Raw genomic sequence first — 27845 nt, 5'->3', positions numbered from 1 at the left:
TCCATTGCATATGTGTCTTGGAATGACATCTAAAAGTTTATGAATGAAAGGAACTTATTAGCACTAACATGATTCTTTATCACACTTTGTACTTTTGAGGATATTTTTACAACAATTTAATTATAATCATGACATGATTACCTACAACCACAGCTAATGACTTATTTCCTGCTTATTGTTTCTGACAATAACTGAAAAAAAAAAAATGTGGCGCTTCCATTTTTAATGAAATAGACTTCCGATATTTGACTTGCAATAATGTTGCCTTTGAAAAATCATAGCTGTCGGGTGAGAAGAATGGTGCTGACTGTGTAGACATGTAATATGGGCTTTCATGAACACCAGTCAATCTCAAAAAGAAGGTTATAAGAAATTATACTGTATGTTACACAAGAGAGTTCATGCACTGATCTTCTCAAAAAGTACTGGCCAAAAGTTCAACCAGCAACCACGCAGCCGTTCAGCTTCCTCCGCAATGGCTTTTGCACACCGCACGGTGTTCGGCTCGGAACAGGTTTGGTGTGACGCATCTGTGACGAGACGGAGCCGGCGTCTCTGCTGCATTCTCCACTTTTTTTCTATGGCTACTGATTCTTTCTACAATTCCAATCTATGTGTGTCCAATTCCACCACCATTCAAGATTGTAGTCCCCTACCATCAGTGAGTCAGTGACGGGGGGAACAGATCCCACCGATATGTCACAAGGTAACCATAATCCATGGCAGGGATGGTGCACGGGTAAGGAAGCGGCACTTATCTAGGAGCTTGCAGATTGTCTGTCGGACTGGACGGTTGCTAGGCGTGTCTGCAGTGACGGATTGGTGCTGCCGACGCAGAGTTTCTTCGCGACAGGACTATCTGTGGAATCGCCGAGAATTTGGCGCTTTATGGCACCCTTTCCTCCTGCCTTGACCATGTTATTCATGCTCTTCAAGACCTGGCATAGACAAAGAATTGATTTAAAATTGTTTTATTTTTGAAAATTATATCACTTTTACTAATTCCTCATCGTAATGTAGGTATACATATACACATCCTGAATTGCATACAGTGGACTGTCGTTTTAACAAAGTTCTCGGGACCGACAGTTCTCCTTCGTCATATAGAAATTTCATAATAACCGAACAAATAAACAATAAAGAATACAGAGTAGATAATGTTGCGGCCTGAACTTAAACTTTGTTGTAACCAGAATTTCGTTATAACCGTGTTTGTTACAATGGGAATAATGCTGATTAAAGTATGATGGAAACACATTTTTAATGAAGAAGAACAGGACCAATTTCAGTGTCTTGTGACCTATAAATTAATAATAATAAATGGCAGTCTACCCACAAAATTTAACCTTTAACAGGTTTCTTACTAAATAGGTGTACAAAAACAAATAGATGTGAAGAGTTTCAACCAAGAGAATCTCCTTTACTATAAGAGGTTTTTGTTATATCCAACCTGCAAATACCAAAAGTGCATTTGCTGAAATGTTACGTAGATGAAGAGAAGCTAGAAATGGGATCTCACCTTTTTGGGACTTCTCTCAAACACGTAGGTCATGGTTTTCTTTGGGCTCCCGACGGGCTTCTTGTGGGGCGACACGTACACCTGGTGTCTGCTCGACACCTTCCTGGGCGACAACATGTGGGGGCGTGGCACGGGGAGAGGAGATAGAGGAGGGGCCTCCAGCTTGTCTGATGAGCCATTGGCCGAGGTTTCAAACTTGAGGGCGAACTTCTGCATCTTAGACAGGAAGACCTGCAAGAAGATGGGAGAGTGCCAGAAAGTTAACACGGGGCTGCACACTAACCTATTTTCCCTACTGGTCCAAACCTCAAATTTACTGGTCCTGTACTATTTTCAACTGGCCCCGACAATGTAATTTTTGTTATTTTACCTGTCATGTCGGACCAGTAAATCTAACAATCCCTGAAAAGTTGCTGGTCCGACAGTGATTTTTACCAGTCTGGGACTGTCGGACCAGTGCAAGTGGGCAGTGTTGGTTAATACTGATTTTTATCAGCATCATACATGACAGTCTCACAAAATGATGACAGAATGTTTCCGCATACATACTCCCTGTCAGAATCATTCTAACACCAGCAACTGGGGAAGGTGACAGAATATCCTAGCATGATCTGCAGAATGCACATGACACTTCCACTGTTGCCATCTACAGCAAAATTATCTTAGGTTGTGATATATACAGTGGACTCCGTTATAACGAAGTCCTCGCGACCGGCAGTTTTCTTTCGTTATATCCAAATTTTGTTATAACCGAAAAAATAAACAATAAAGAACAAAGAGCGGATAATAATTTTTCGGCCTGAATTTTTACTTCGTTGTAAAAGGAATTTCGTTATAACCGTGTCTGTTATAACAGGAGTGCACTGTACAGGAAAACAGAGACAAAACTCCTTCAAGGAATGCATATCAAGCAGTGTTATCGTTCTACCAACTTAAAAATTGCATACATGGGTCTTTCAGAAGAAAGGCTACACACAAGAAGACGTTGGTATACCCATTATGCCGGGGCTGCCAACCCTGAGTGAGAGTTTGGAGTGAGGCACTGTGAGGGAGCTAGTGACCCTACCCAATCGATGTTGGTGGGGGAGAGAGGATGGTGTGGAAGGGGAGTGTTTTCCTTCCCTTCCACTGGAGGGAGCTTTGACAATTTTACATTTTAAATGGTGCACTCTGCTCGTCTGGTGCATACTTCATTAAAGTTTTCAACACATGCATAGAGAGAGCGTGCCTGTGGGAAAATTTCAAAAGTTTGGGCATGGGCATATTAAAAGTTTGGATTATCAGGGATTTGGGGGACATTTCTGGTTTTACTCCTGTTTTGGAGGTTCAGCTTGAGAATTCTTTCATCGTAGTGACACAGTTAAAATTTGTTGAACTGCGTGAGTCTCACGCTAGTTGAGTGAGAGTTGGCAGACCTGCATTATGTTGTTACAAAACAAAGTGAGACAGGAACTATGTTCTTCTGCACTGTCAGTGTACATCTTAAAGCATGAAATACTTTGTTACTCACAGAGTTGTAGAACTTGATGAGATCTCCGCGATGCTCATCATCGAAGGTGGATGCCGTGCCGGCCATTTTGGTGGGTGTGGGAGGGGCACTGCTCGGATGGGGGACAGGCAAGGTGCTAGCTGACCGTACCAGGGATGGAGTTCCAGCTGGAAAAAAAAGAAAAGACGGAGTGTTAGATGTAGAATATGAGTATACCAGGATGTTTATCAGTGTGGTCATAGTATAATTAATATTTACAGAGGAATAGCACAATAATAATGATGACAGCGGTAAGAAGATCACGGAAATTGTCACATGAAGTGACACCCTATTACGAGTCATTTCCCACTAAAGAATTGCAGATCTGAACATTGGCAACAGAAATGTATACTGCAACTTCACTTCATTAAAGGTTCCCTGAATACAAATGCATGTTGATTTGTGTTGATTTATGATACCCTCAACATCACTTTTGCAGTTAAATGAATATCTACAAACATTCCAAATATTTTGAACTAATTTTTCTTCCACTTTTCTTCAGATTAGTTGGATAATATGCCCACAAAAAAAAATCCCTCCAAAACAATATTCCTGATGTGACCTCATTTGTCGATCATTACTAAAGTACTGATATGTTTAACAAAAGAATGTAAACGCCTGCAAAATTGTCAGGAAGTCCCAACTAAAGAAAAAAAATTAGACTCGCTAAGTATATGGCGTCTACAGAACTCTTGCACAATACTGAGCAAGTTCTTATGAATCGTGAATACTATCTTTTTTAAACATAGATTATCCTCCAAATCCTGGATAGCTGGAAGGACTTACTCCTGCTTCCCTCGGGGGACCCTTGGCTCCCATTGGTGGAGCTGCCGCTGCTAGATTCCTTCTGATTGGAGCTGATCAGCACACTGCGGTAGACATGGCTCGCGGCCTGGGGCTGGCAGCGGTAGTTCTTCATGATCTCCTGGAACTGGCGCTCGTTGCTTGTTACCTGGAGGGGATGGGTGTAACAAGGTAATTAACCCCTGAGAAATACTGCTATCTCACATGTTTTTCTTGGCAAAGAATCTCTCATTCCCTGCCCATGATACAAGCTATTGTCATTAGGATTGCAGAAGTATTTTCCATATTTCTCTGTGAACTAAACGCAGTAAACATGATTTAGTAATAAGCATTTTGTAGTTGTTTGGGGGGATTTACTTGAGAGAACATGACAAAACTGCACCAGGTTCAGTTCAAACTTCTTAGTGTATAGTAAAATGTATGACTATCTGTTTAGCAAGAGCGACTGTACACAGGCGACTCGCTTCTACAATATTTTCTTATATGAATGAAAGAAGGATGCAGGGGACATTGCCTGAAAATTGGAAGCAATTTCCACACAATGCAGTCTGGAAACACAACAGGCAAGGACAATGACTATGTGCCGATTGTGAATGTAAATATTTGTAGCACTCTGCCATACACTGCAGAACATGAACACAATGCTCCGTCAATAGCCAGTATACATGACCATGTCACACTACAGGTTAAAGGTTACTGGCTGTGGGTGTGACGCTCACCTTGCAGAGTATGTAAATGGAGCACATGATGAGCTGGTCCAGATGCCGATCCTTCATGATATCCGTCCGGTTGACGAGGGCGTACTCCAGGATCGTCCAGATCTTCCGCCGCAGCTCGTCATTGATGTTCAGTCTCTTGCACATGTCAAACAGGCGCACATTCATCAAGTGGTAAACCTAAATGCACAAAAACAAAACAATTTATTATCATCTCTTGTACATTGATGGAAACAAAAGAATGTCCTTTTTTATGTAAGTGTAAAATGTTAGAGGTAAGGATTTCCCCAACAACACTGCTTGACTATAGTATTCAAATATGTTCTTAATAGCTGCATATATTCTCAATGTACATATTTATATATCCATACACATACATGTATATATGCCAATGTTCTAAAAATGAACATGATTCATTGTAATGTTCACAAACAGATAACTCATTATAACCAAGTCGGCAGGAACAACAGTTTTCTTCTGTTACATCAAAATGTTTGTTATAACCAAATAGAATTTTGGGACCTTAATTTTCACTTTGCTGTATAAAAAAAAATCATTATGACTGTGTTTGTTGAAATGGGAGCGCCCTAGAGTAACTCAACTCACTCTATTTCACGTCACAAAGCACTCATTTTCCCAAAAGACTCAATGACGCTGTTACAGCTCAATACCAACAAGAAGCAAGCAAAATAAGTGGAAGGCATTCATGGGGAACAAAGTACCTTTCTGAAGAAGATGCCGAGCGAGCCGCTCCTTCTTGGTTTAGCAGCTGGAGCCGAGGATGATGCAGCGCTGGTCCCCGCCTCCCCCTCAGCAGTCTTAGCCTTAGCTGGAGATGGGACCTGGGATGTGACGCTGATGGCTTGGACAAGCTTGACTGGACTCACAATGTACTTGGAAGTACCTTGGATACCTGGACAAAGGTAAAGTGCAAAAAATCTAATTTGATTAATGTTGTCCCTAATGTTGGAGGTATTATGAAAACAAAGGGAAGATGCTCGCAAAACATTCGCACAAAATATCATGGAATTTCTGAGGAGATTTCATGTTTGGCAGTGTCAGTGAAGTTAATTACCTATTAGAAGACAATCCTTTTTTTAAACAAATAATTTCTAATATTTTTTGCTTTTACTTCAAGTCTTTCACAAAGGATTCGAGATGTTCTCCATGGAGAATTTTTGTACCTTGCAGCACCACATATTGCTTCTTTGGAGACAACGCCGCAGCAACGTTGGTTGTGGTGGTGACAGCACCAGTCACCACTTGCGACACAGCTTGTATTTGAGCAACTTTCCCCACGACCATGCTATCCTTGGGCTTCGAGTTTGTTGAACTCGCCTCTGTGGCCGAGGGGGCAGCGGTGCTCGACGCCATGGCTGATGTCGACGAGTCGGTGGTTGATGAGGAAGATGCTGCATCATTCGTAAAGAGGCGACGCCGTGCAGTCCCAGGAGAAGGGGAGCTGAATCTATCGTGTGCTGATGTTGGGGACTGCAATATTGAGTCAGCTGAAAGGAAGGAAGAAAATTTGAAGAAAAAGTGCGTGATTACAGTGAAAACTTGAGTAATTGAATAATTGATGTGCTGATGATTCTGGCTGTAAAGATTCCTAAGAAATATTTTCATTTCCCCATCTATCATCCTACATATGTGGATAGAAAATTGAGATGTTAAAAGAAATTGAACATTGCATGGGGTGCTGAGGCAAAGTGGATAAGACTCCTGACTCCTAACTAGAGTACCCGAGTTCGATTCCCACCCAGTGGGAAAGATCTTTTACCTGTCAAGTCCCTCTTGACCCAGGTGTACATATGGGTTCCTCACAACACGAGGGTAATAATTATGGCAGGGCTCTTGAGTAGTGCAGTGGTAACACTAAAGAGGTTACCCTGGATAAAGAAAACCTTATCATTACATATAAATTAAGTAAATCAAAAAAAAACTTAACATAACTGACGACATTGAAGGTTTAATCATTCATCAGTTTTTATTTGTTTGCTTGAATATGGTTAAGAATACTGAAATTCAATCTAATACCATGTACTAATCAGGCTGATTAACTTGCTTGTGAATGGTTTGGCACTTACACATTGTGAAGCACACCAAAATAAATCAACAGATTTGAATCTGGTAAATTGGTATGAGCTCAGTCACACAAACATGTTTATCAAATTACAAAGCAGGTGACAAACACAAACAAGCCCCCCCCCCCCCCCCCCCCACCCCCAACCAAAATCACCATGCACACATACAGATACCAAAAAGCATAATATGAACAACTTCCACACTTCACTGAAGAGTCATTCAAACTCCACTGGTACTTCTCTTAATTAAAGGGGTGGTATAGTATTGGTTGAGGGGAGGTTTCAGCCTTTATGTTTTTTGCAAGATTCTTATAAACCTCTTTATGAAATGTCAAAGAGCATACAATTCTAAGAGGAATTCAAATTTCATTTGATGAAATTCATTTTGGAAATGGCTGAGATATCAAAAAATAAAGCAAAACAAAGTGATCCTCATAAAAGGTGGGTCTCACCTTTTATTAGGATTGCTTTGTTTTGGATTCCTCAGCTATTTCAAAACCAATTTTCATCTCTCAGAATTGTACGCTCTTACATATTTTATAAGATGTTTCTCATTATCTCAAAAAATTATCATAGATAAACACTGAAAACCTGAAGCCCCATCTCAACCGAAACAAAACTATACCATCCCTTTAAAGTGTATTTCACATGAGAAAGCTCCGCTCTTACTTCTGCCCCCCAGCTGGATAATCCTCTTGTGCTGAATGGGTGAGAGCAGGCTCTGGCCCTGGGAGGAGCAGGTGGTGGTGGTGGTTGAGGACACGCCCCCTTGGGCGGAGCTTTTGCCTGCATCCGTCTGGCCGGGGATGGTGGCATCCTCGCAGGTCGGCACCCCGAGTTCCGTATCCCTCAGGAGATCCCAGAGGGGCGAGTTACTCCGCCACGCCCTGTCTTGCAGAATGTCCTCTTCGATCTGTCATTCCAAACAAGGGAAAAAAAATTGTCGACTTCAGTCAGACAGAATACAGGTGACTCCCATTATAGCAAAGTCTTTGGGACTGGCAGGGTTTGTACATTATACTGAAATTTCATTACAACAAAACAGTAGGGTATATAAAAGATATATAGATGATAATACTGGGGCCTAATTTTTTACTCCTTTGTTACAAGACTTTTGTTATAACCATACTAGTTTGATGGTAGTACACTGTAATTTATCATGCTTATCACACTGCATTTTTTTCACAATTTCAATCAGTTTGCTAGAGGTGTGTCAACACTTGTTCTGGGTTTCCTTTCTCTTTGTTTTGTTTTTGCTTTGTTATATACATGCTTGCAATATCAACTGACACTCTTCTTGCAATCATACTCTGGTGTGAAGTATATTCATAAATAACATGTGATTTAATGTGGAAATTGTGAAAATCATGAAATTGTCATGAAGGGGAATGAAAACCCAAATACATGTGAACTGAGTGAATGCAGCAATATTAACGAAACATATTTAATTTCACAACTTTTGAACAGGTTGTCTGATTTTCCTTAAACCTTCACTAACGTGTTCTACTCATTGCTGCATTCAATCAACATGCATGTTTGTGTTTCATTCCATTTTCTTGTTCAAAATGAATGAGAAGTCATAACAGGATCTGATCAGACCCTCTTCTCAAGTTTTTCATAAGATACTTACATAATTGAGATGTTTCACGACATCTCTTGAAAGACCGTCCTCTGCCCGAAGTATCAGTTCTATGACTTTGTAGTAGTGGAATGGTGGAATCGAGAAAGCTTCCATTACCCATGGGAAAGTCCTACATGGGAAATGAGAGGAATCATGACGTTGTAAATCAAAACATTCGTACTTGTAGCATGGTACCTTGTAACAGTAAAGCAATGAACAACAACACAAGCACAAAAATAACTGACCCTGACCCTGATAACTTATACATACATTCAAGTATGGGATATATGATATATATATGAATGAATAACAAACTAACAAACATGAAAAGTGTGATTGTAATATGGTTCCTCTCACTCTATGCTAATTCACTCATCCGGGGAAATTTAATTTCTGGCACTAACACGGCTGTACAATGCCCCATGGCGATATAGGTGTTTGTCCAATATCTAAACTTTGACATTAGAAGATGCACAAGACTCTACACTCTAGACTCTAGTCATGAAAGGCCTTTTTTTTTTTCCAGTTCAGAAAATGATTGCGAAAATAAACACAAGGGGACAGATTACTTGCATGCCTTTATAGCATTAACATCATTGCATTAACTGAAGCCAAAGTCTGTCACATTGCAGGGTGTCTGCTGGTACTCCTGTTTGGTCACTGTGACTTTGCATGCCAGCTGGGCTTTAAAGATAAAACTACACTGATTTTTTTTTTTTCCATTCTGACTTGAGTAACTTTGATCTACTCTGAAATGAAAGAAATATACATGAATAATGCCTCCAGTCACACTTCGTGGTGGAGGCATGAATAAAAAGATGTTACTTGCCTTTGTGAGTTGTAGGCATAAATGACAACTTCAAGGCAGCATGCAAAGAGTGACCTGTGAAACAGGTCGTGTTCCAGAAGGTGCTGTAAAGAAATTGGAAATTATATTAAGAAGGGAAAGAATAACACAAACTGTGGGTGAGCTTCACACAAGAATTGCACATGCTCTTCCCAACAAGTAAGAATCAGAGAACACAACTGAAATAATCACATTGTCAATGTTGCATTGGTTACATCCCTCGCTGCCCTAATAATTACAATGCATCTGAAAGGGGAACTGCTTAACCTTGTAGTTCTCAAATTTATGGGCACATATCACAATATCAAATGTTTTGCTCCATAGCCTCTAAGTTGTTCCTTCAACAAACCTGTCCAATATGAATAAAACTACTGACATATTAGACAATCAATCAAAAAATTAGAATCTCATGGCCCAATAACAGGCATTTTCACAATGAAAAGCAATAAAAAGCAAACTTAACATGCATGCATGCTTTACAAATGGATGTATCTGATCCTGTGATAGTATCAATACTAATCCATTGAGGATGGGCTGAGTTTGCTACAACACGCATTTCCCATAGACACTTGTCCGTGTATACTCGGGACTCGTCCTCAACAGGTTAATCACAATAACTGAAGTTAGTTGAAGCATGTATCAAAATGGTCATCCGTACCTTGCCAGCACAGAACCCCCCCGGCATTTCACAGAGTACAGTCATCTGCTGTGATTCTAAAAATTTTGATTCATAGATAATGCCTCCAAACTGAAGGATCACAACAAAAACTAGAAAAGCACTCTGAGAGCGCAGACCTCCGCCAAGCATGCAGCTCACTTCCACCACTGATCTTGTTCTTCCATAGAGATATCAGTGATTTCCACCCATAAGTACTTATAGCATTGTGTGCTGAAAGTCGCCCGATTTCCCAATATAGAAGCCTTTGTTACGTCATAAACCCTCAGCTGCATGGCGCACCTCGACCTAGCAGAAACTAGAGCACGCACTATAGTGCGCGCAAGCAAACCTCAAATACGCGCAGCCTGAACTCCCAAGTTCAATGACCCTACCTACCAAAATATCAAAAATCCTTCATAAATTCCCCCAAAATTGTCGGATCACTACCAAAAGTTAATCATTTGTTACTTGTGTCATTCTCAACCTTTTCTGCAAGTTTCATCCCAATCCGTTCACTACTTTTTGAGTTATTTTGCACACGGACAAACTAACGAACTAACTAACGAACTAACTAACTAACTAACTAACTAACAAACAAACCAACGGTAACGAAAACATAACCTCCTCCCTTGGCGGAGGTAATAAACATAGAAATCCACTTAGCAACTGAAAGCACACAAGAAATGAGAAAATGAGAAAGGAAAGTTTGAGGGAGGGAGAGAAAGAGAGAGACTCACTGTGAGGTTGGACAGTCTTTTCCTCTCTGCCAGCATGATGCTTTCCAGAGCCTTGTAGTAGAGACTCTCTGCTAGCTTCAGCCTCCTCTTGGCAAAGTCCAGTGGAGATCCAGCATTCCCCTCATCCACTGGCTGCTCCAGAAGGGTGAGAGAATTCATTATTCATTATTCATACCAGCAAAAAATACATAGCGAACAAACTAAATATATACTCCATTTCTCTTCATTGACATTTTTCAAATAAAGAGTTGCAGTAGCAGCAATAGAAGTAGCAGGAGTAAAAGTAGTAGTGTGGTAGTATTAAAAGTAGTAGTAGTACTAGAAGTAGTGGGTATTTTGTTTGTTTGTTTCTTCATACTGTTGACAAGCCAATCAGCACATCTGTTAACAAAGCCACAAGAAAAGAAAAATATATCTCTTCTGAAAGGTTAATACTAACAACTCTATACCTAAATACAAACACCTCTTATGTTAACTGCGTGCCTCTTGCATCATACCATACATTCTCCCAGAGTATGCTTGGGGTTGCAATAGTGAGGACAACACTTATTTATATTTATGAAACACCCCCACCCCCTCGAATAGATAGATGATGTAAGAGACAATTTACCTGTGTGTATTTCTGGCAAAAGATTTGCCCCATCTCCTTTACCCTCTCGGCGATGCCCTCGGAGGGGTCCTCCGAGCACTCCTTGAAGATGCTCTCCAGGGTGTCGCTGGGTTCCAGCTTGTGCCCCGTCAGCAGGGCTTGTAGCTTGCTGACCGCCTGGGTCGCCGTGGAGACAGGGGTGTTCCTGGGGTCCTTCTCCTTCAGGTAGCGCCTGTTGGTCAGCGGTGTGGCTGGACACAGGTCATTGGTCTGCAAGATACGATAAAAGTGATGCATGGTAAACTCATCTGATATCAGGCAAATAGCAGACGAAAAAGAACAATACATATATAAATAAATAACGGCAACTGTATTAATTATGACTGAACATCTAAAAAGCAAGCAAAAAGTCAAAGCTTTCTTCATTACCTTGGCACTTCAGAAAGCCTGAAAAGCCAAAATAATGTATATATCTCTCATTTTAAACTTAGTTGGTAACTTTTTAGATACAGAAAGCATGGCCTTATCCAGGTGGCATATATACAGTTGTGACATATGACAATGTTACATGACAACATGAAGAGTAACCTTGTTATTCCATATTTTCCCCCACATTTTTCAGGTTTCAATGCAACTTTCACCGCGTTTCTTTGTTTGACTCTTCTCATGTTATCTATTGGGAGTTCCCCCTCTTAAGTCACCCCTATCTTCGTGGCCGGGTCACTACATGGACAATGGCATCCTCACCCTCTGGTTGTTTGGTCTCTTCATGGCCTCCTCTGTCTCCCTGTAGGCAAGCGACTTGGATGGCGTGCCAATCTCCTCGTCCGCATCCTTGTCCAGGAAGATCCGTTCGTCGAAGTCTCCGATCGTCAAGACGTACTCCTCGTATTTCTTGCAGATGTTCTTGCTGTTTCAACACAAGAACAAAAAAAAAAAAACAACATAGTTGTTGCAGTTGGTAACAAACAGAACTTTGAGGAGATTGATCCCACAAATGCTTCCAAGAAAAACTTCAACTGTTGTAAACATAATTTGGCACATTCATGAACACTTTCACAGCTTTACTAGCAAAACATGATGTTTAAAAAGAAATAAGAAAGGCTTTTCCAAGACTGACTGCCATTAAAAGATGACAATTTCTTCTAAGAAAGGGCCTGCTAAACCGCGCTAATGCAATATATCCAAAATGTATAAACATTGATGCTTGTCAGGTTAATTTCTTCTGGAACAGCTAATTTGTTACCTCTGTGGCCTCATAATCTCAGTTTGCTTGTCTGTCTGTCTGTCTGAATGTCTCCGACTATGCATTAATTCATGTACACGTATGCTGTCCAATATGTAATTCGTTGTCTCTTGCATCCTTTAAAACTCTGGTCAGTGAGTTGTGATTATACATAAGGTTGATTTTCAGACTCTTTTAACGAGCATCATGCAGAAAAAGGCATGTATATTGCTTGTCTTGGGTAATCCTATACTGCATAGAATTCAGGCCAGGTTTTAATGCTAAACCTTGATCTCTAAATCTATGCTTTATCCATTCATAGATGAATACTCACTTGTTCGACTCAAAGTTGGGTGTATCCAAAATGTTGGACAGTTTCTCTACATTTCCTTCCAGATCCTATAGTGTGAAGATGAGACAGAACAGTGATGATTGGTTTTTGCTTTGTCTGTTTGTTTGTCTTTTATTCACAGTAAACATCCACAGAAAATACGACAGAGAGAACAAAACAATGAAACAAATATACATCAAATCTGTCTCTGAAAACTATCCAGATTGAACTCAGTACTGGTAGTTAAAGGGACTGTACAGTACTAGCTGAGTTGGGGATTCAGGTTTATAACATTCCTAAGTGAGATAATGAGAAACCTCTCATGAAATATGATAAAGTATGTAATTTTACGAAGGATTCAACGTTTATTTGATGAAAATTGGTTTTCAAATGGCTGGGATATCAAAATAGTGATGATAATAAAAGGTGAAAGGCCATGCCTTTTATTAGGATCTCTTTGTTTCACCTTGATTTTGGATATCTCAGCCATTTCAAACCCGATTTTTATCAAATAAACTTTTCATACCCCTTAGAATTGCATGCTCTTTGACATCTCATAGAGTGGCTTCTGAATATCTCGCAAAACGTTAAAAGCTAAATCCTCACCTTAACCAGAACTGTACACACCCTTTAAAGTGGTGTAAATATCATAATGTTTAGAACAAATACTGACAGCTCAGAAAGACATGTTTGCCATTTTACAAAGCTAATAGGGCAGATGAAAACTTAGCATTGTTATTTTCCCTTAAAGTACTGAAACACAATCTTACCATAGCTTGCATAACCTGCAATAAAACAAATGTGTAGCAAAAATGCAGCTAGATTGATTTCCTCATAATGTGTCCTTTCAATTGATGTTAACTATAGGGCCTAACACAATTCTATTCTGTTCTAATTTTAGACATATTTTTCAATAAAACTACTGGGAATGAGACTGGCTACAGGCTAAGTTTACATGCATTCATACCTCATCTTCTATCAGTTTCTGTATGTGTGGCTTCCACCAGTGCTCGTTGATAGACTTGGCTTCCAGGACCAATCCATCGTACACCTCGCAGAGCTTGTCGATAATGCAGGGAGCCTCCTGTGGAACGCGATACTCCTTACTGTTATATCCCTGGGGCAGACCTGAAGAGAAACACATACAACCACAATGTTGAGGGTATATTGAGCTTCTATACAGACATCTAAATGGAGTATCACAGATCATAAAGATGTCAGCTGATACTACAAGCGCTGTCACATGCATTTACACAACAGTGAGCTTCTTTCTTTAGTGCATACCCTCCTGTCAAACAGCCGAAAGTCATAACAGACAGGAGGGACAAGTTCTTGCCAAAATTTGCAAAAACAGTTGCAACAGTCAAAACGTATTGTGACAGAAAAGCACAGTTATTGTTTGAATATTTTGAATTCTGTAGGTTGTTTTTTTCATTGCATGTGTTGTTATTGAAACATACAATGAACACAAAATACATGTATTGCATATTCCAATGCAATGTGAGTAATCCTTTGCAATTACACAATATAGGATATTGGTTCATAGAGTTTTTTCCCCCCTTGTCATGAATGGTAATATTATAACGAGAATACTAAGAGTTAAAGTAAAATATGACAATATTTGTCTCATTAGAAATGTATGGTCATTGTATCATATGAGCTTTCTGAATCTGCAGCAGCAATACCTGATCACATCAGGGACACATCAGGATGCTAAAGACAGCAATGGATCGAATACATCGTGCCCAATGTGGTATTACCTACAAAACACATATCAGATCACAGTGATTGATGTTTTTAATTAGAGGTATGGGTCACAAGATAAGTACATCCAGAGATCAAGAAGAATCCCTTACCATTTAAAGGGAACTACAGGAAATGCATCAAATTCTTGTTGTGGGCGGAGCCTGAAATTACAACATGTGCCCTGACACAACATTTTTTTTTTCTAACCAGGATAGAAACACTAGGTAGAAACATTATTTCCCATGCATGGCTGTGGCTACAATTCATGCAGTAATTCATGGCTGGTTTTAAATACATTGTGTGTTCGAGCAAAACATTCAAAGAATATCTGAAAAGATCTGTTTTTCAGTCAATTACTCTCCTCCCACCCCCTCCCCACCCCATCTCATATAATGAAGTAGAACTGTAGTCCCTAATCTTGGCATGTGCATGGCACACTCAGAAACAAATTTTGATCCATTCCTCAGCACTGCCCTGGATGGAGCTCAGGTGACTGGCTCGGCTTACCTTGGAAGTCAGAGTTCAAGAGGTCACGCCGGTTCGCCAGCACTGCATTGGCGAAGACCAGATCCAAGCTGCAGAGAAGGAGATGGTAGGAGTTCACGAGGTCATCACTTATGGCTGGAAAGTTACCTGTAAAAGACCAGAACAAATGGCTTACTATAAGAGCTTGCAACATAGGAATTCACACACACTCTCTCTTTCTCTTTCTTTATTTCCTGTATTGGTTTGTGAGACAAGGATAAGTTGTGAGTGCACACATTGCGGGCTGAAATTTCATCACAGTTTTGCAGTCAGACTTTGCAGCATATATGAATGTCAAATGAGACATAATGTGACAAGAATGATAATTCATTGAAATTATACAGCCTGCTGAGCATGTAAAGAAAAGACGTTTGAGAAAATAAACACTGCTGCTCACACTAGTCCCTGCAGAAACTGTCAAATAATATCCAATGTAGGCCTACTCATCAGTCAATTACTGGTATCATGGTTCAAAACTAGCTGATGCTGTCCTGTCATTAGTTTGAAAAGAAAGAGAGATGACGATAAAAAAATAGGGAAATACCCAAAAATGTTACACTCAGATTACAGAAGGAAATGTAGAATGTTGTTTTCTTTCCTTCTTAGCTATTTCCTGTGCATAGTACTCATGAAGAGAAAAAAAAAATTGGCACAAACGGAGCCAAACGTAATTGTGGAATTGCAATTAATCAATAAAGCCATATAGACTAGAGCTAATCACATACCGGTATATTGCAAGTATACAAAGAAAACATGCCAACATGCAGGCACCATAGTATCACTTTCACTAACTACTACACATACATTGTAGTACAGTGTGCCAAATCTACAAATAACTGCACAGGCCAACATTTGGCAAGAGACAGCCATGACAAAATATTATGTACAACTGCAAAATAGAGGAACCGACTTTGCTGCGTATGCATTTAAAATGTTCAACTGTCATTACTGTACCAATCATTAAATTTAGTAATAAGATGAGGATCACTTATTTCAAGTAAATTTAAGGACTTTGTAGGAATCCAAAGACAAAACACAATCTTACGTGATTAGACATGAATAAACCCTGTCCCAACAGCAGTGTCGCCCGTGGATGAATGATTAAGTCATAGTTTCTACCTGATTGCCTTTCATACAGATAACTTCCATTTTGCTGGTGCTACAAACGAGCTCATGCCCACGTGTACTTCTTGGGAGTAAAAAAGTTTTGGCAAGTCCAAACTTGTAAGAAGAGTGCAGGTACATACAGATTTGTCAACCCTGGACGGCTCAGATAGGGCACATTTACATGATAAAGGGGTAAATAATAAAAGCCTTCTGGGCGTGCCTACTCAGGTGTACAAGTCACTAGTAGGACCAATCACAATTGTGGATCCTTTATCAGGGTCACAATACAGTTGAGTTCACTCTGTGGTCACCTTAGTCTATGTTCTAGACCTCTCTCACAACTTTCAGACTGAAGAGAGCATGGGAGGGTAAGCAGACACTCTCACATCTTGAATCACCAAGAAAGCATTGCACTGAAGCACAGCCTACTATCAGGGCGTTACGGAGGTAACATGACCTCTAAACTGACCTTGAGAGAAATGAAAACATGGGTCTGAAACCAAAACTAGGAATAAGGCAATAAGGTAGTAAGCAGCAGTGCATGGGGCAATATCCAGTCACCGCAATATTCCACAACAGGGGAAGGATATCAATGCCGTACTATTGATTTCAAGGGGGGGGGGGGGGGGGGAGGGGGCAATGTCACAGAAAGGTATTGAGGAAGCACACTACTTACTGCTTTGTATTTGCCATAAAGCTACTGAGCTGTAGACTAATTGGTGGACTGTGAACGCACTTTGCGATAAGATGAAACTGTCATGTCAGTGAACATTACACCCGACACTTTGCATCTTGACTGATACTGTCAATGTTCAGTACACTAAAACAGTTAACTCTCTGAGGCTCAATACTTCCCAAAGGCATACAAACATGTTGTCAAAAGCAATGACAGGGTTAACGTGATGGACTGATAAATAAGAATAGAATCACATACCTGGTAAACATAGACATTACAACAACACCAACAGATGTTTGCCATATAGTACATTCCAATGTATGAAGAAAACAACACTCTTGAGTTTGGTGGGGATTCAAACCACACAGAAGTCATACATTAAACTGTTTACAATAATGGATATTTTGATGGAAAGTCTTTAAGCATAAAGGCAATTACAGACTAAAAATAACAACATGATGTTAGTAATCCATGCATGCAAGAAACAAAGGTGTCACAGTCAGGCACTTTGCAATACACACATGCATGACAGCAGGAATTCACAACCCACCGATTTCTGTTTAATTTCATCACCTTCCCTCCCCCCCCCCCCCCCAATAATTTCTTTCTTTCTTTTTCTTATCATCAACCCGAAACTGCATGGCCCTATTATATGCTTTGAGAAGCTTTGTTGTGTGACAGGCATAACAGCAGTGCTTCTGAAACATTAACATACAAAACCTGGCACCACAGAGTTGTGAAACAAAGCAGTGAATTGGACTGGTTAACTGGCACTGTACATCTCCTGTTTGGTACATTTGTGTGTATTTGCCAGTCAATCAGTCATAGATGATAAGATGGTAGAAGTGGTAAACTCAAAGTTTCAATTTCTCTGTTTTTGTGTTTTGTTTGTGCACAGCATACATAGACAAGTAAATACTGAGTAAATAGAATAGCATAGACAAGTAAAAAAAGCATGTGCCTATATACAGGATTTGCAATCATATGCACACATCCAGAATGCAAACATGGAAATTGTTCTGGAGTCTAGAATACTATCATATATATGCAATCTTGAGGACCCCAGAGTGCCAATCAATGCACTATAAGTTAAAAGCACAGCATGGTTTTATCTTGCTACAATCCTGAAAATTAGGATACAAAAATTTTTTCATGGAATCTGAATTTCCTACACAAGTCCATCCCCTATACATGTACTATCAATAATGCAATATAAACTATTCCATCGAATCAACATGAGCTGGCCGACAAGAGAATATCGCATCAGGACATTCACAATCAGTTGAAGGTCCTGTTTACCTTTGGGAGCAGTGATTTAAAAAAATGTTCAAGATATCACTTTTGATGCATATGTGTTGATCAGTTGTATCACAAAATATCCTAACATACAAACTTTTTGCAATAAAGTGTAAAATATAAGGAGGTATCATTATTTTCTCATTAAAGCATAACTGTAGACAGTGGAGTCTGGAAACATTTTGATTAGACTTTTGTTCACATTTTGTATATTTAACAACACTTAACATTGGTTATACTGGTTCCAATTTTTACATTGGTTGTTTCTATCCCTAACTCACATTTAGAACTATTTTGAAGCACTAATGCTGAATTTTGTTTCACTGTGCAAATGGTAAATTATGCCTTTCATTACTTTATAACATAATGTTGCATGCAGTTACTACTTATATGCATAGTAACCATGACATAATACCCCAAAAACTTCCCCATAATATATTGTAAAATATGATATATTCGCGGCAACGAAAATTTCGCGAATTGGAGCAAATGGCCATTTTTATGGCATGAAATTTTTTGCGTATTGCCACTGGCATTCAATATACATGTTGTACAATACTGTATGCAAGAACGTTCACATGCATTTTAATTTTGTGAATGTTGGCTCCTGCGAAATCTGTGAAATTAAAATGCATGCGAGCGTTCCTTGTTTTACAGTGATAGTCCTCATGGATAAATATGCACATTAACTCACCTTTTACGAGTACAAAGAGAGTCCAGCAGAACGAAAAAACATCTTGACTCGTGCAGGGTAATCGCCTACAATGAAAAAGAGCACAATGTATTCAGAGTCAGCCTGAGAATGTTGTGCTCTGATACACAATGCAAAAATGTGTGGCACAGCAAACACATTTACTACATCCAAGGCATTTCAAAATGGACATTGAACTTTCTTTCATTGTCAAACTTAGACAATTACTGTAGTACAGATCACGTCGACACCGCATAAAGACACTGCACATGTCATGATGGAAATTGACACAGGACATAAAATGTGTAGGCCTACACAAGACAACTCCATATGAAGTTTCAAACACAGCAGCAAGCCATTACCCATATCTCATTTCCTGTCATGGAATCATATGTGTTAGTGTGTTTCAAATGATTCGCTCAATTGGTCTAATTAATTTCAAATCTTGAAGCAAACATACTACAATTGTAGGCCTTTAGATAACTTAAAGGGATGTTTCAGCATTGGTCGAGGTGAGAATTCAGCTTTTATCTGTTTGCAAGATACTTCAAAACCACTTTATGAATTGTTAAAAAGCATACAATTCTATGAGGAATTCAAAGTTTCTTTGATGAAAACAGTTTTGAAATGGGTGAGATATCAAACAAGGCAAAACATAGTGATCTTATAAAAGGCGGGTCCTATCTTTTATTACGATTGCTAATTGTTTTGGATATCTCAGCCGTTTCAAAACCAATTTTCATGAAACAGACTTTGAATTCCTATTCATATAGAATCATAAATATGCTCTTCATATTTCAAGAGATTTGTCATTATCCCATCTCAACTGAAACTGTACCACCCCTTCAACATGGCGCATGATTTCGTTTTAAAGAGCCAGGGGCATGGGGAGAGGGGGGCCTGATTGAATCAATAGACCATTCACTGCCCACGGGATACATTAAAAAAAAGACAAAACACACACACACACACACACACACACACACACACACACACACACAAATAGCGCGAGCCTGCTAAAAACAGAATTCCCATCAGCAAATGTGTACATTGAATGGTAAACACTTCATCATCTAGACATGATAGATCATACTGTTCATTGTCAGCACAAATTTTTTCTAGACATGACTGGAAATGTTAACAGATGACGACAATTAGAAAAAGAAAACACTCAATAAACAATCTGAGGCTAGACAAATCAACAGATTTTAGATGTTTTCACTTTTACCTGCAAAAAAAAAAAACTAGCAGTTTTACAGCTGTAACCAAAATTTGGAAAGTTGTTTTCTGACACTGTAATTAGAATGTGTTGATACTGGGTGCAATGTGTACAACAGGGCCATGTGAATTCATGTTCCTTACTTGTGTTCCTGCCCCTGTGGGTCCGTGGCACTGACTCCCCTTCCTTAAAGAGATCGTAGAAGATGGGCTGGTACTTCTTGAAGATCACTGTGGAGACAGCAAAGTTTCTCTCCAGCCGGTCCACTTTGTCGCGGAACTGTTGGGGAAGGTTGGCCATGTCTGCCCATTTCTTCATCTTGCTGAAGAACTGTATAACACTGATAGTAGAGCAGAAGAAGATGCAATGATGATAAAAGAAATTTTGAAGAGCTTGGGGGGGGGGGGGGGACCTAGACTGGGGCTTATATACTGTGGATGATAATTGTACTTTAAAGGAGAATACATCACTCATTCCCATGGAAGATATTGATATCGAGTGGGAGTTAGGCTACTGATGGTACCGTACATAACATTCTTACCGGAAAAAAAACAACACAATAGTGCTGAATAAATCAAAAAATTTAACAGGCTTATCAAACTTTGGGAAGACTGCAAAGTAGATAATACGCTTTATTCTACTATCTGGTCAACAAAGACAATTACTTCCTGCACATATCAAATAAACCCCCAAATAATAATAAAACACCAAAAAGGAGACCCTTTCATAGCCATGTTGTATCATCTTTCTTATGATGTAATCACAGCATAGTGTATACAGGAGTCGACTACAAAAATCATGTCAGGCCATGAAATTTCCGAAAAAATTTTTGTAGACCGATCGAGAAGGTAAAATTTTTCACATTTCTTTGTATGTTGAGCCACCAAAATGTCCAATCCCAAGATTTTTGCGGCCGAAATGGGCCAACAGAGAAAAATGTTAGCATTGAACCTTGCTTTTGTACACAGAACACATGTACTTCACAAAGTGACAAGAGGAATGTGAGATTAGATGTCTCTTGGAGGCATTGATTACAGCAAGATACACTTGTAACATGATATGCGACAAAGTGACATGAATTAATGCTCATAGGGCCGGCGGAACCAGGGGCTAAGAGGGCTCAGGCCTCCCACTTCTTTTTTGCACAACTAATACATGTAGGAAAACATGTAGGGTGTAACCACTTTGGGCAACCCACTATTTTTACCCCGAAAGTGGCACCAGAAAAAAATAAAATGTGGTTAAGCTTGTGCCGATTGCAATCTGTACCAGAGTAATTTTTTGTTGTTGGTAAGGTCTTTTTTTTTTTTTTTTTTTTTGCTTGTCAGCTGAAGAAACCTGGAAGTGAAATCAGAAAGTTGCGCTGAAGGCCTTTTATCTTATTTTGTGTTTATTTTTTTATTTTTTTGCTTCTTAGCTGATGAAAACCGGAAGGGGTACCAGAAATATAAACTGCCCCCCCCCCCCCCCTTAAATTAAAAACATGCGCCTCTTGTGGCTCTCACCTCAATTTTGTATCGCCCCAATGAAAACTAGTAAATATTGTCATGCACACTGCAACCTATAGGTTGTCATTGCAGGGGCCACACAGAAAAGGGGGAGGGGAGGGGTCTGTGGAAGAGACCCTTGACCACATTTTGGGCCTTATATTGCATGTAAACTTTATAATTATACACAATCTATCATGTTCCACACCAGTTTAAACACATGCAGTTGCCACTTGGATTAACTTTCACATTGACACTCTCTATCTAAATGAAATAATCTCCATAAATAACTGTCATGATGCTGAGGGTTTACCTGAGTTTGGCTGATCGCAGGAGCTGTGTGAGTGACACACCATTGCCAACCACTATCCCATTGCTAACAGTGGGAACAACACTCCTTCTGCAGGCCACATACAGGGCACAGGCAAGCCACTGTATGTCATCTCCCTGTGAGGTGAAAACAGAATGAAACCGCAAAACTTAGATAATGGTTCTTGCACATCATACTCTTTTGCATCTTTCTTTTTACGCGATGGTACATGTATTCCTCATTTAGTTGTGAACTCAACATCGATCTGAGCCGACAAAAGAGCCTTCAGTTGACTAATAATCCTGAGTGCATTTACTACATGTACAATGTACATTGTACAGTCTGTAATATATAAGTCACATGGACTTGCATTGTTCAAAACTGGTGCGCAAAAGTCTCGAGGATGCATCTTCATCATCTGTATCCAGGACACTGGGAGGGTGGTTACTAAAGACACAGTTGCCTGGTGAGACGTGGCCTGATTGAATCAATTTTCATTCGCTGCTCACCAGGGTAGCACCCTATATTGTTCAATATATCAAGTATATTTTTAAAACCACGAATAGTGAACCGCAACATATGCTCATCAGTAACACTCAACTCCAGTCAAGATTAATGACAACAACTAGTAACTATTCTGAATACTCATTCAATGTGAACACTTGTACTATCCGCACCTAAGTATTCCGACTACTAATCAGGTAACTGAAAAACAACGTAACTTTGTTCCCAATAAAATTCCTTAGACAAAATTCAGCTTTCAAAAGCAGAAAATGGCTTAAATAACGAAGTATTTACTGCCTTAGACTGAACATCAACGCGCAAGTTATGGGTGTACATGTACATGTAGGCCTACATTGTACAGAAATAATTTGCAAATCGTAGTTAGGAAAGATGTGCCAAACATTGTATCATAGTGTACAACTGAAGCTTCCATGTCTCACTCCTCCAATCACAAAGTAACTTAACATGTGCACCATGTGCACCTCCGGTTTGACCAAGTTGTAAGATGGAGAAAGTTCCAATGGATATCTAACTACAAACTGTAGACATTACAAGTTGTAGCAAGGATGTACACAAAGCAAACTTTTTATATCAACCATCTTTCTCATCATTTGGTTTATTTACAATAAAATACTTCAAACAAAAATATTCCTATCAAAATTTTGCAAGAGTAGGAGAAAACTAGATTAATACACAAATCCAATAACATTGAAAATGCTCTATTCCTGGACTGATTGCTTTCTGTTTATTACTGGTTATATCTATTTTTCAAATCTTTCGTTGATCATTACAATAATTGCATCTCACTCTTGGTTATTACTGTCCAGACACTGGTTCATGGTTGAGCCTATACCAACATAATTTCTTCATGATCTCTGTTCTATAATAGAACAGATATATATATGTATTCAATCAGATGAGGAAATGATGTGCAGTACATGTATACTGTACAGTAGGACAATATGACCACACACAAAAAGAAGGTGTATACTACTACTAAATACTACTACTACTGTTACAGGTGTAATAACTAGTCATCAGTGTTAGTACAAAACTGTAGTAGTAGTAGTAGTAGTAGTAGTAGTAGTAGTAGTAGTAGTAGCAGTAGTAGTAGTAGTACATGTAGTAGTAGCATAGCATATCAAGGTAATATTATTCCCTCATCTTGAATCAGTTACATACTGTATCTTTCGCTATGCTAGAAAAATGAAAATAGAATACTACCTTCTGTATGCTGAATGAGTATCAGTTCCCTAAACTGTTTTTCCTAAATTCAAAGAAAATTGATCACTCTAAATTTACTTGATAACATTAGGCAAAACTGAAGATTACTTCACTCGAACACTATCTATTATGTAATGTTAGGATGTATAATTGCTAACTTAAACAGTAACACACAGAGCATGCTGAGGCTCCATAATTGTACTCTGAAACTGGGTGTACACTGTGTTTAGGGTTTGTATTAACATGGGGCATTTGATTTTTTTTTTTTTAATTATGTAGACTTTGCAGAACTCTCATAGTAGGCCTACACTGGTACGGAGGAGATAAATCTAGGGTCTAACCCATGTCCTGATGACGACGCCTTTTTTAGGTGCAATTGCAGGTTTTAAGATGCGTACTCAGAAAAAAAATGAGAGAAAAAAAAAAAGGTTTAGACCCTATACTTTGGAAAAACAAGTTAACAAGTAAAGTTCAAGTACATGATCTTCTTCTCTAATTTCACAAAGGTACGGTAGATGTCTATCTCTAGTCTAAAAGAAAAACATGACTTATAGAATAGAAATGAGAGAAGGTGATATTAAAATCTAGGCTATTTGTCGTCACACTTTTCCCACATATCGATTGTAAACAAACAATAATAGTTTGAAATATGTATAGTCTAACATTACAATCAACATAACAATGCTGCACACTCGTACTGGTCCGACTTAACTGAAAGATTATGTATCTGTACTGGTCATCAGGGATATTTCCCATGGAGACTGCATAGACTGGCTTCATGAATCCCTTCCTACTACGGAGAGCCGATAAAGTAAAAAAATGATAAAATATATATGTCTAGAACCCCTATGGTCCAACAGTCCCTGACCAGTAAAAATCACTGTCGGACCAGTAACTTTTTTCAGGAAATTACCAGTAAAAAATGTAAAAACTTGGCAATCTACAATGTACATACTGGTCCGACTGACAGACAGGTCGGACCAGCAGGAAAAAAAAATTGCTTCGTGTGCAACCCTGAACAAAAGAACTTTTGTTCTATTTATAAAGACATTAATTAGTCTACGATCTAAACTTTAAATATCAGTGGAGGAGACCAAAGAATTCCCCCAAATCTTGCAAGACTTTCACCATAAAACGGGGTGAACAGGGATAGCGAGGTGAATAGGGACAAAACAGAGGAAAGATTTTTGAATCTGCATGTTTCATGTTTGCTTGAATTGTTTTCTTATTTTTATCACAGGATGGAAGGACCATCCAACAGTGTCCAGAAAGTGGTCCACCTGATATAACAAAAATTCTTTAAGTTTCCAAAAATATCACAAAAAAATCAGGGTGGTCAAAACTTTTTCTGCTCCTGTGGCCATTAACAAAATTTGCTGAAAGTACATGAACCTAGCCTGTTAGGTCCTACACCACACCTTAAGTTAGAATTTGGAATAATCATTCCAACAGAAATTTATGACAACACATTTTTTCTTCTCTTGGGCAAAAAAAAAAAATCAGTTAGACTGGGGTGAATAGGGACACCATGGTGTAGTTTGATTGGCCCTTTAAACTTTCTGGATGATCAATTGTTATGCAACTGTAATGTCATAAATTGCTGAGAAATGTTTATTTCCAGGTATTTCCAAAAGTGTGAAATTTTATTTCAAATACCATCAGTATCATACCATACCACTTCACTTCTGTATTCGTAGATGAGAGTGAACTTTGCTATCTTTAAAACCTTACTAGTGCAGGAAGGGTCTGGGAACTCCACCCCCACCCACCCTCTCAGAAATTTTTCACTGCCTAAGACTGGCTAGGATTTTTGCACTTGTATTTCATGACCTTTTTCTCCGTCTTCTGCATGTTTTAATGCCAACACATCTATTTGAGTCAGACCCATACTTCAGGGGCCAGATAATTTACTGTAAGAACTCCCAAAATACCCCCGACATTGTTAGAGTTAAGTATCACTGAATCTAGAGTGTATGAATACTGAATAGCATTGTACATCATTATTTACCACTTGAAGAAGAAAATATTTGAGTGCAATTCAATGGATTAGTTAAGTTTTGACTTCGCTTTCCACTCCTAACCTTTGACCTGACGGGTCACATTTTTGTATGTCAGGTCGTTTTGTTGGGCTGTTGTCTTTTTTAAAAGATTGATTTAATAATGGAATAAATTGCTCTGAAATGTTTGTATATCAATTTTATCATTTCAAAACTCTCTAACGGTTAGGTGTTCCCTTAATCCAATCTATTCACAATTGGATGGATTGGAAAAACTGCCTCGAAACAGCTTTTTTAAAATCAAAACTAGTGATGTCCCTATTGACCCCAAATTTGGGGTCAACAGGGACAGTGACCGTCAGTGTCATTTTACTTTAGAAATTTTATTAGCCCCCTTATAAAATATATATTTTTTCATAATACCAAATTAAAGGTATTTTAGGTGGACATAAAATCCCCACATAGAATACTATAAGATTGAGTCTTTATTTTGGGCCGCGTGAAAAAAAAAAAATACAATCATTGAGAACATTAAAATTGTCCCTATTCACCCCGTTTTACGGTAGATATTGTATGAATTGAAAGGTTTTCAAGGCAAAAGCAGTCTATGAAAAGCCAAGGCCCAAGCCTCAGTCAAAAGGTTCAATTTCTCCACTACTCTAGCGAGTTAGGCCTAGCAATAGCATTAAGGCAGTTTACTTTTTTAACCGTTACACTGACAGTTAGACGTCTAAAACTAAAGTAAAGTTCAAAAGACATGAAATAAAAAAATTCATGACTTGAATAGCTGACATTTTCACGTTGATGTTAATAAAGCAGGCAGAATCTAAATCATTCCAGCAGCTGTCTTCGCAGTGCTATGGCAATGCTATGTGGAGTGGGGGTCCCTACTTCAATTCACTGCAGAACCTAGCGCTAGCTAAGCCAAGACAGAAACAGGGCCTACGAATGAAATGTTGCACATGTAGAACGTATCTAGATTCTTCTTTTGAGTTAGTCGAAATGAACAAAAAGGAGCAGAAAGAAAGAGAAAAAGACAAGAGTCAAGCTTTTGAAGCCCACGAATAACAACCACAGTTCCCAGTACATGGGACCACTCTAACAATGGCAGGTTTCCCCATTATTTTCGTCCGTCGAAACTTGAGTACTGGAAGACTACATGATTTTTGTAAGTGTTATACTGACCTCTAGCGTATAGTTTACGCAAATCCTCTCGTACGATTCCCAAGCAGTTGTCTTCGTCGAATCATCCAAATTCAAGCTCATACATAACTCTTCAAAACGATCCTTTGTGCTAGGTACGTCTTCTTCTGAAGGATCCGCCATCTTGCTAATATTTGTCACAGACTTTGAGACAAAATGCTGAAACATAAATCGAAAAACAACAAAAATATCCGATACCACGTCACGGCATAGCTTCCCAAACAGCGCTAGAGATATGCATGTGGGACTAAGGATCGCGTCTTCGCGGTCGATCCGAGACGCGAAATGATCACAAGCTGAAAAGGGCGGGAAAACATATCGTCACTAATGTTCATCCGCGCAGTGACATGCAGTTTCCCACTTTTTAAGACCAGAAGATCTTCATGTCTTCCACTTTGCACTGATACAGTCTAATTTTTTCAAAGATTTTATTTGATTCAATAAAATGATGAAATAAACATAATTGTTGGTGCATAAATCAGGAAAACTTTGTAAACGAGTTTGTCAACCGTGAGCCCGCGGAAGGATAATTTCATTATCAGCGTGAAAATTCTAGTTAGTATGCACATGCGGGAGCTTTAACGCCAACTAACCAATCAAAGAAAAGAAAGCTTATGAATATGCATTAGAGTGGGGGGGGGGGGCAAGGGTGTGGAAAGCTGAGCGCTAAACACCTTACTACTGTAAATGAAACAGCGCAGCGTGCGTGTTCCCACTCGTGTTCACATGAGTTACAATATCGTATGATCCACTTCATGCAGTCAGCAAAAATGAATGTTTCTCAGGAATCTGACAAAGATGTGAAAGTTAGTGGATTTTTGTAGTGTCAGTTTGTTTATGAGACTGTGATATTTCCCGTAAGAATTGCTTTCAAATTGTCGGTGATCAGGTTGTCATAGCTGAAGTTATTTGATCTGTCCCCAAGATCTTCAGTAAATTTATTTTGTTTGTTTGTTTGTTTGTTTGTTAGGGGTTTTTTTTCGAGGGCAGGGGAGGCATCAAAACAGGGAGAAAATGGATTATCCCAATTCACTGTTTTGTAATACAGTGTACATGTACCTGTAACTAAATGATGGTTGTTGATGTTGTTCATGTTGAAAGAAAAATGAATGCAGGCCTATAGGTGCAGAACTTTATTCATATCGTCCAAAAATTGATTCTTTGGGGTTTGTGTGTTCTACTTAAATTAACCAACAGGAAC

The 27845-nt window shown here is 39.0% G+C and overlaps 1 protein-coding gene across 1 annotated transcript; it reads right to left on the bottom strand.

The window, feature by feature from the left end:
- Window positions 1–26890, bottom strand: LOC139722660 (retinoblastoma-like protein 1). The gene is made up of 20 exons (XM_071633953.1): window positions 26627–26890; window positions 21720–21853; window positions 20066–20259; window positions 18704–18772; window positions 14913–15038; window positions 13627–13787; window positions 12663–12727; window positions 11851–12013; window positions 11125–11373; window positions 10515–10646; window positions 9102–9184; window positions 8282–8402; window positions 7321–7564; window positions 5752–6075; window positions 5290–5480; window positions 4571–4747; window positions 3834–3999; window positions 3030–3175; window positions 1520–1750; window positions 1–938 (listed from the first exon to the last, which is right to left on the bottom strand). Exons 1-20 carry the CDS (start codon window positions 26810–26812, stop codon window positions 759–761), a joined length of 3342 nt encoding a protein of 1113 aa, XP_071490054.1. The 5' UTR covers window positions 26813–26890; the 3' UTR covers window positions 1–758.
- Window positions 26891–27845: the final 955 nt, after the last annotated feature.

The sequence above is a fragment of the Diadema antillarum genome, unplaced genomic scaffold (assembly GCF_040938485.1).
Source record: "Diadema antillarum isolate AM-2024a unplaced genomic scaffold, OU_Dant_1.0 scf00000169, whole genome shotgun sequence".
NCBI classification, from domain to species: domain Eukaryota; kingdom Metazoa; phylum Echinodermata; class Echinoidea; order Diadematoida; family Diadematidae; genus Diadema; species Diadema antillarum.
The sequence above is the reverse complement of the archived record's forward strand: the minus strand, read 5'-3'. Positions and strand labels throughout refer to the sequence as shown.

Coding starts and splice junctions, on each gene's coding strand:
- LOC139722660 (XM_071633953.1), bottom strand. CDS start 26,812: ATGTTTCAGCATTTTGTCTCAAAGTCTGTGACAAATATTAGCAAGATG. Junction 20,260..21,719: donor CTGCGATCAGCCAAACTCAG/GTAAACCCTCAG, acceptor CTCTACTATCAG/TGTTATACAGTTCTTCAGCA. Junction 4,000..4,570: donor CCATTTACATACTCTGCAAG/GTGAGCGTCACA, acceptor CATCCCCTCCAG/GTAACAAGCAACGAGCGCCA.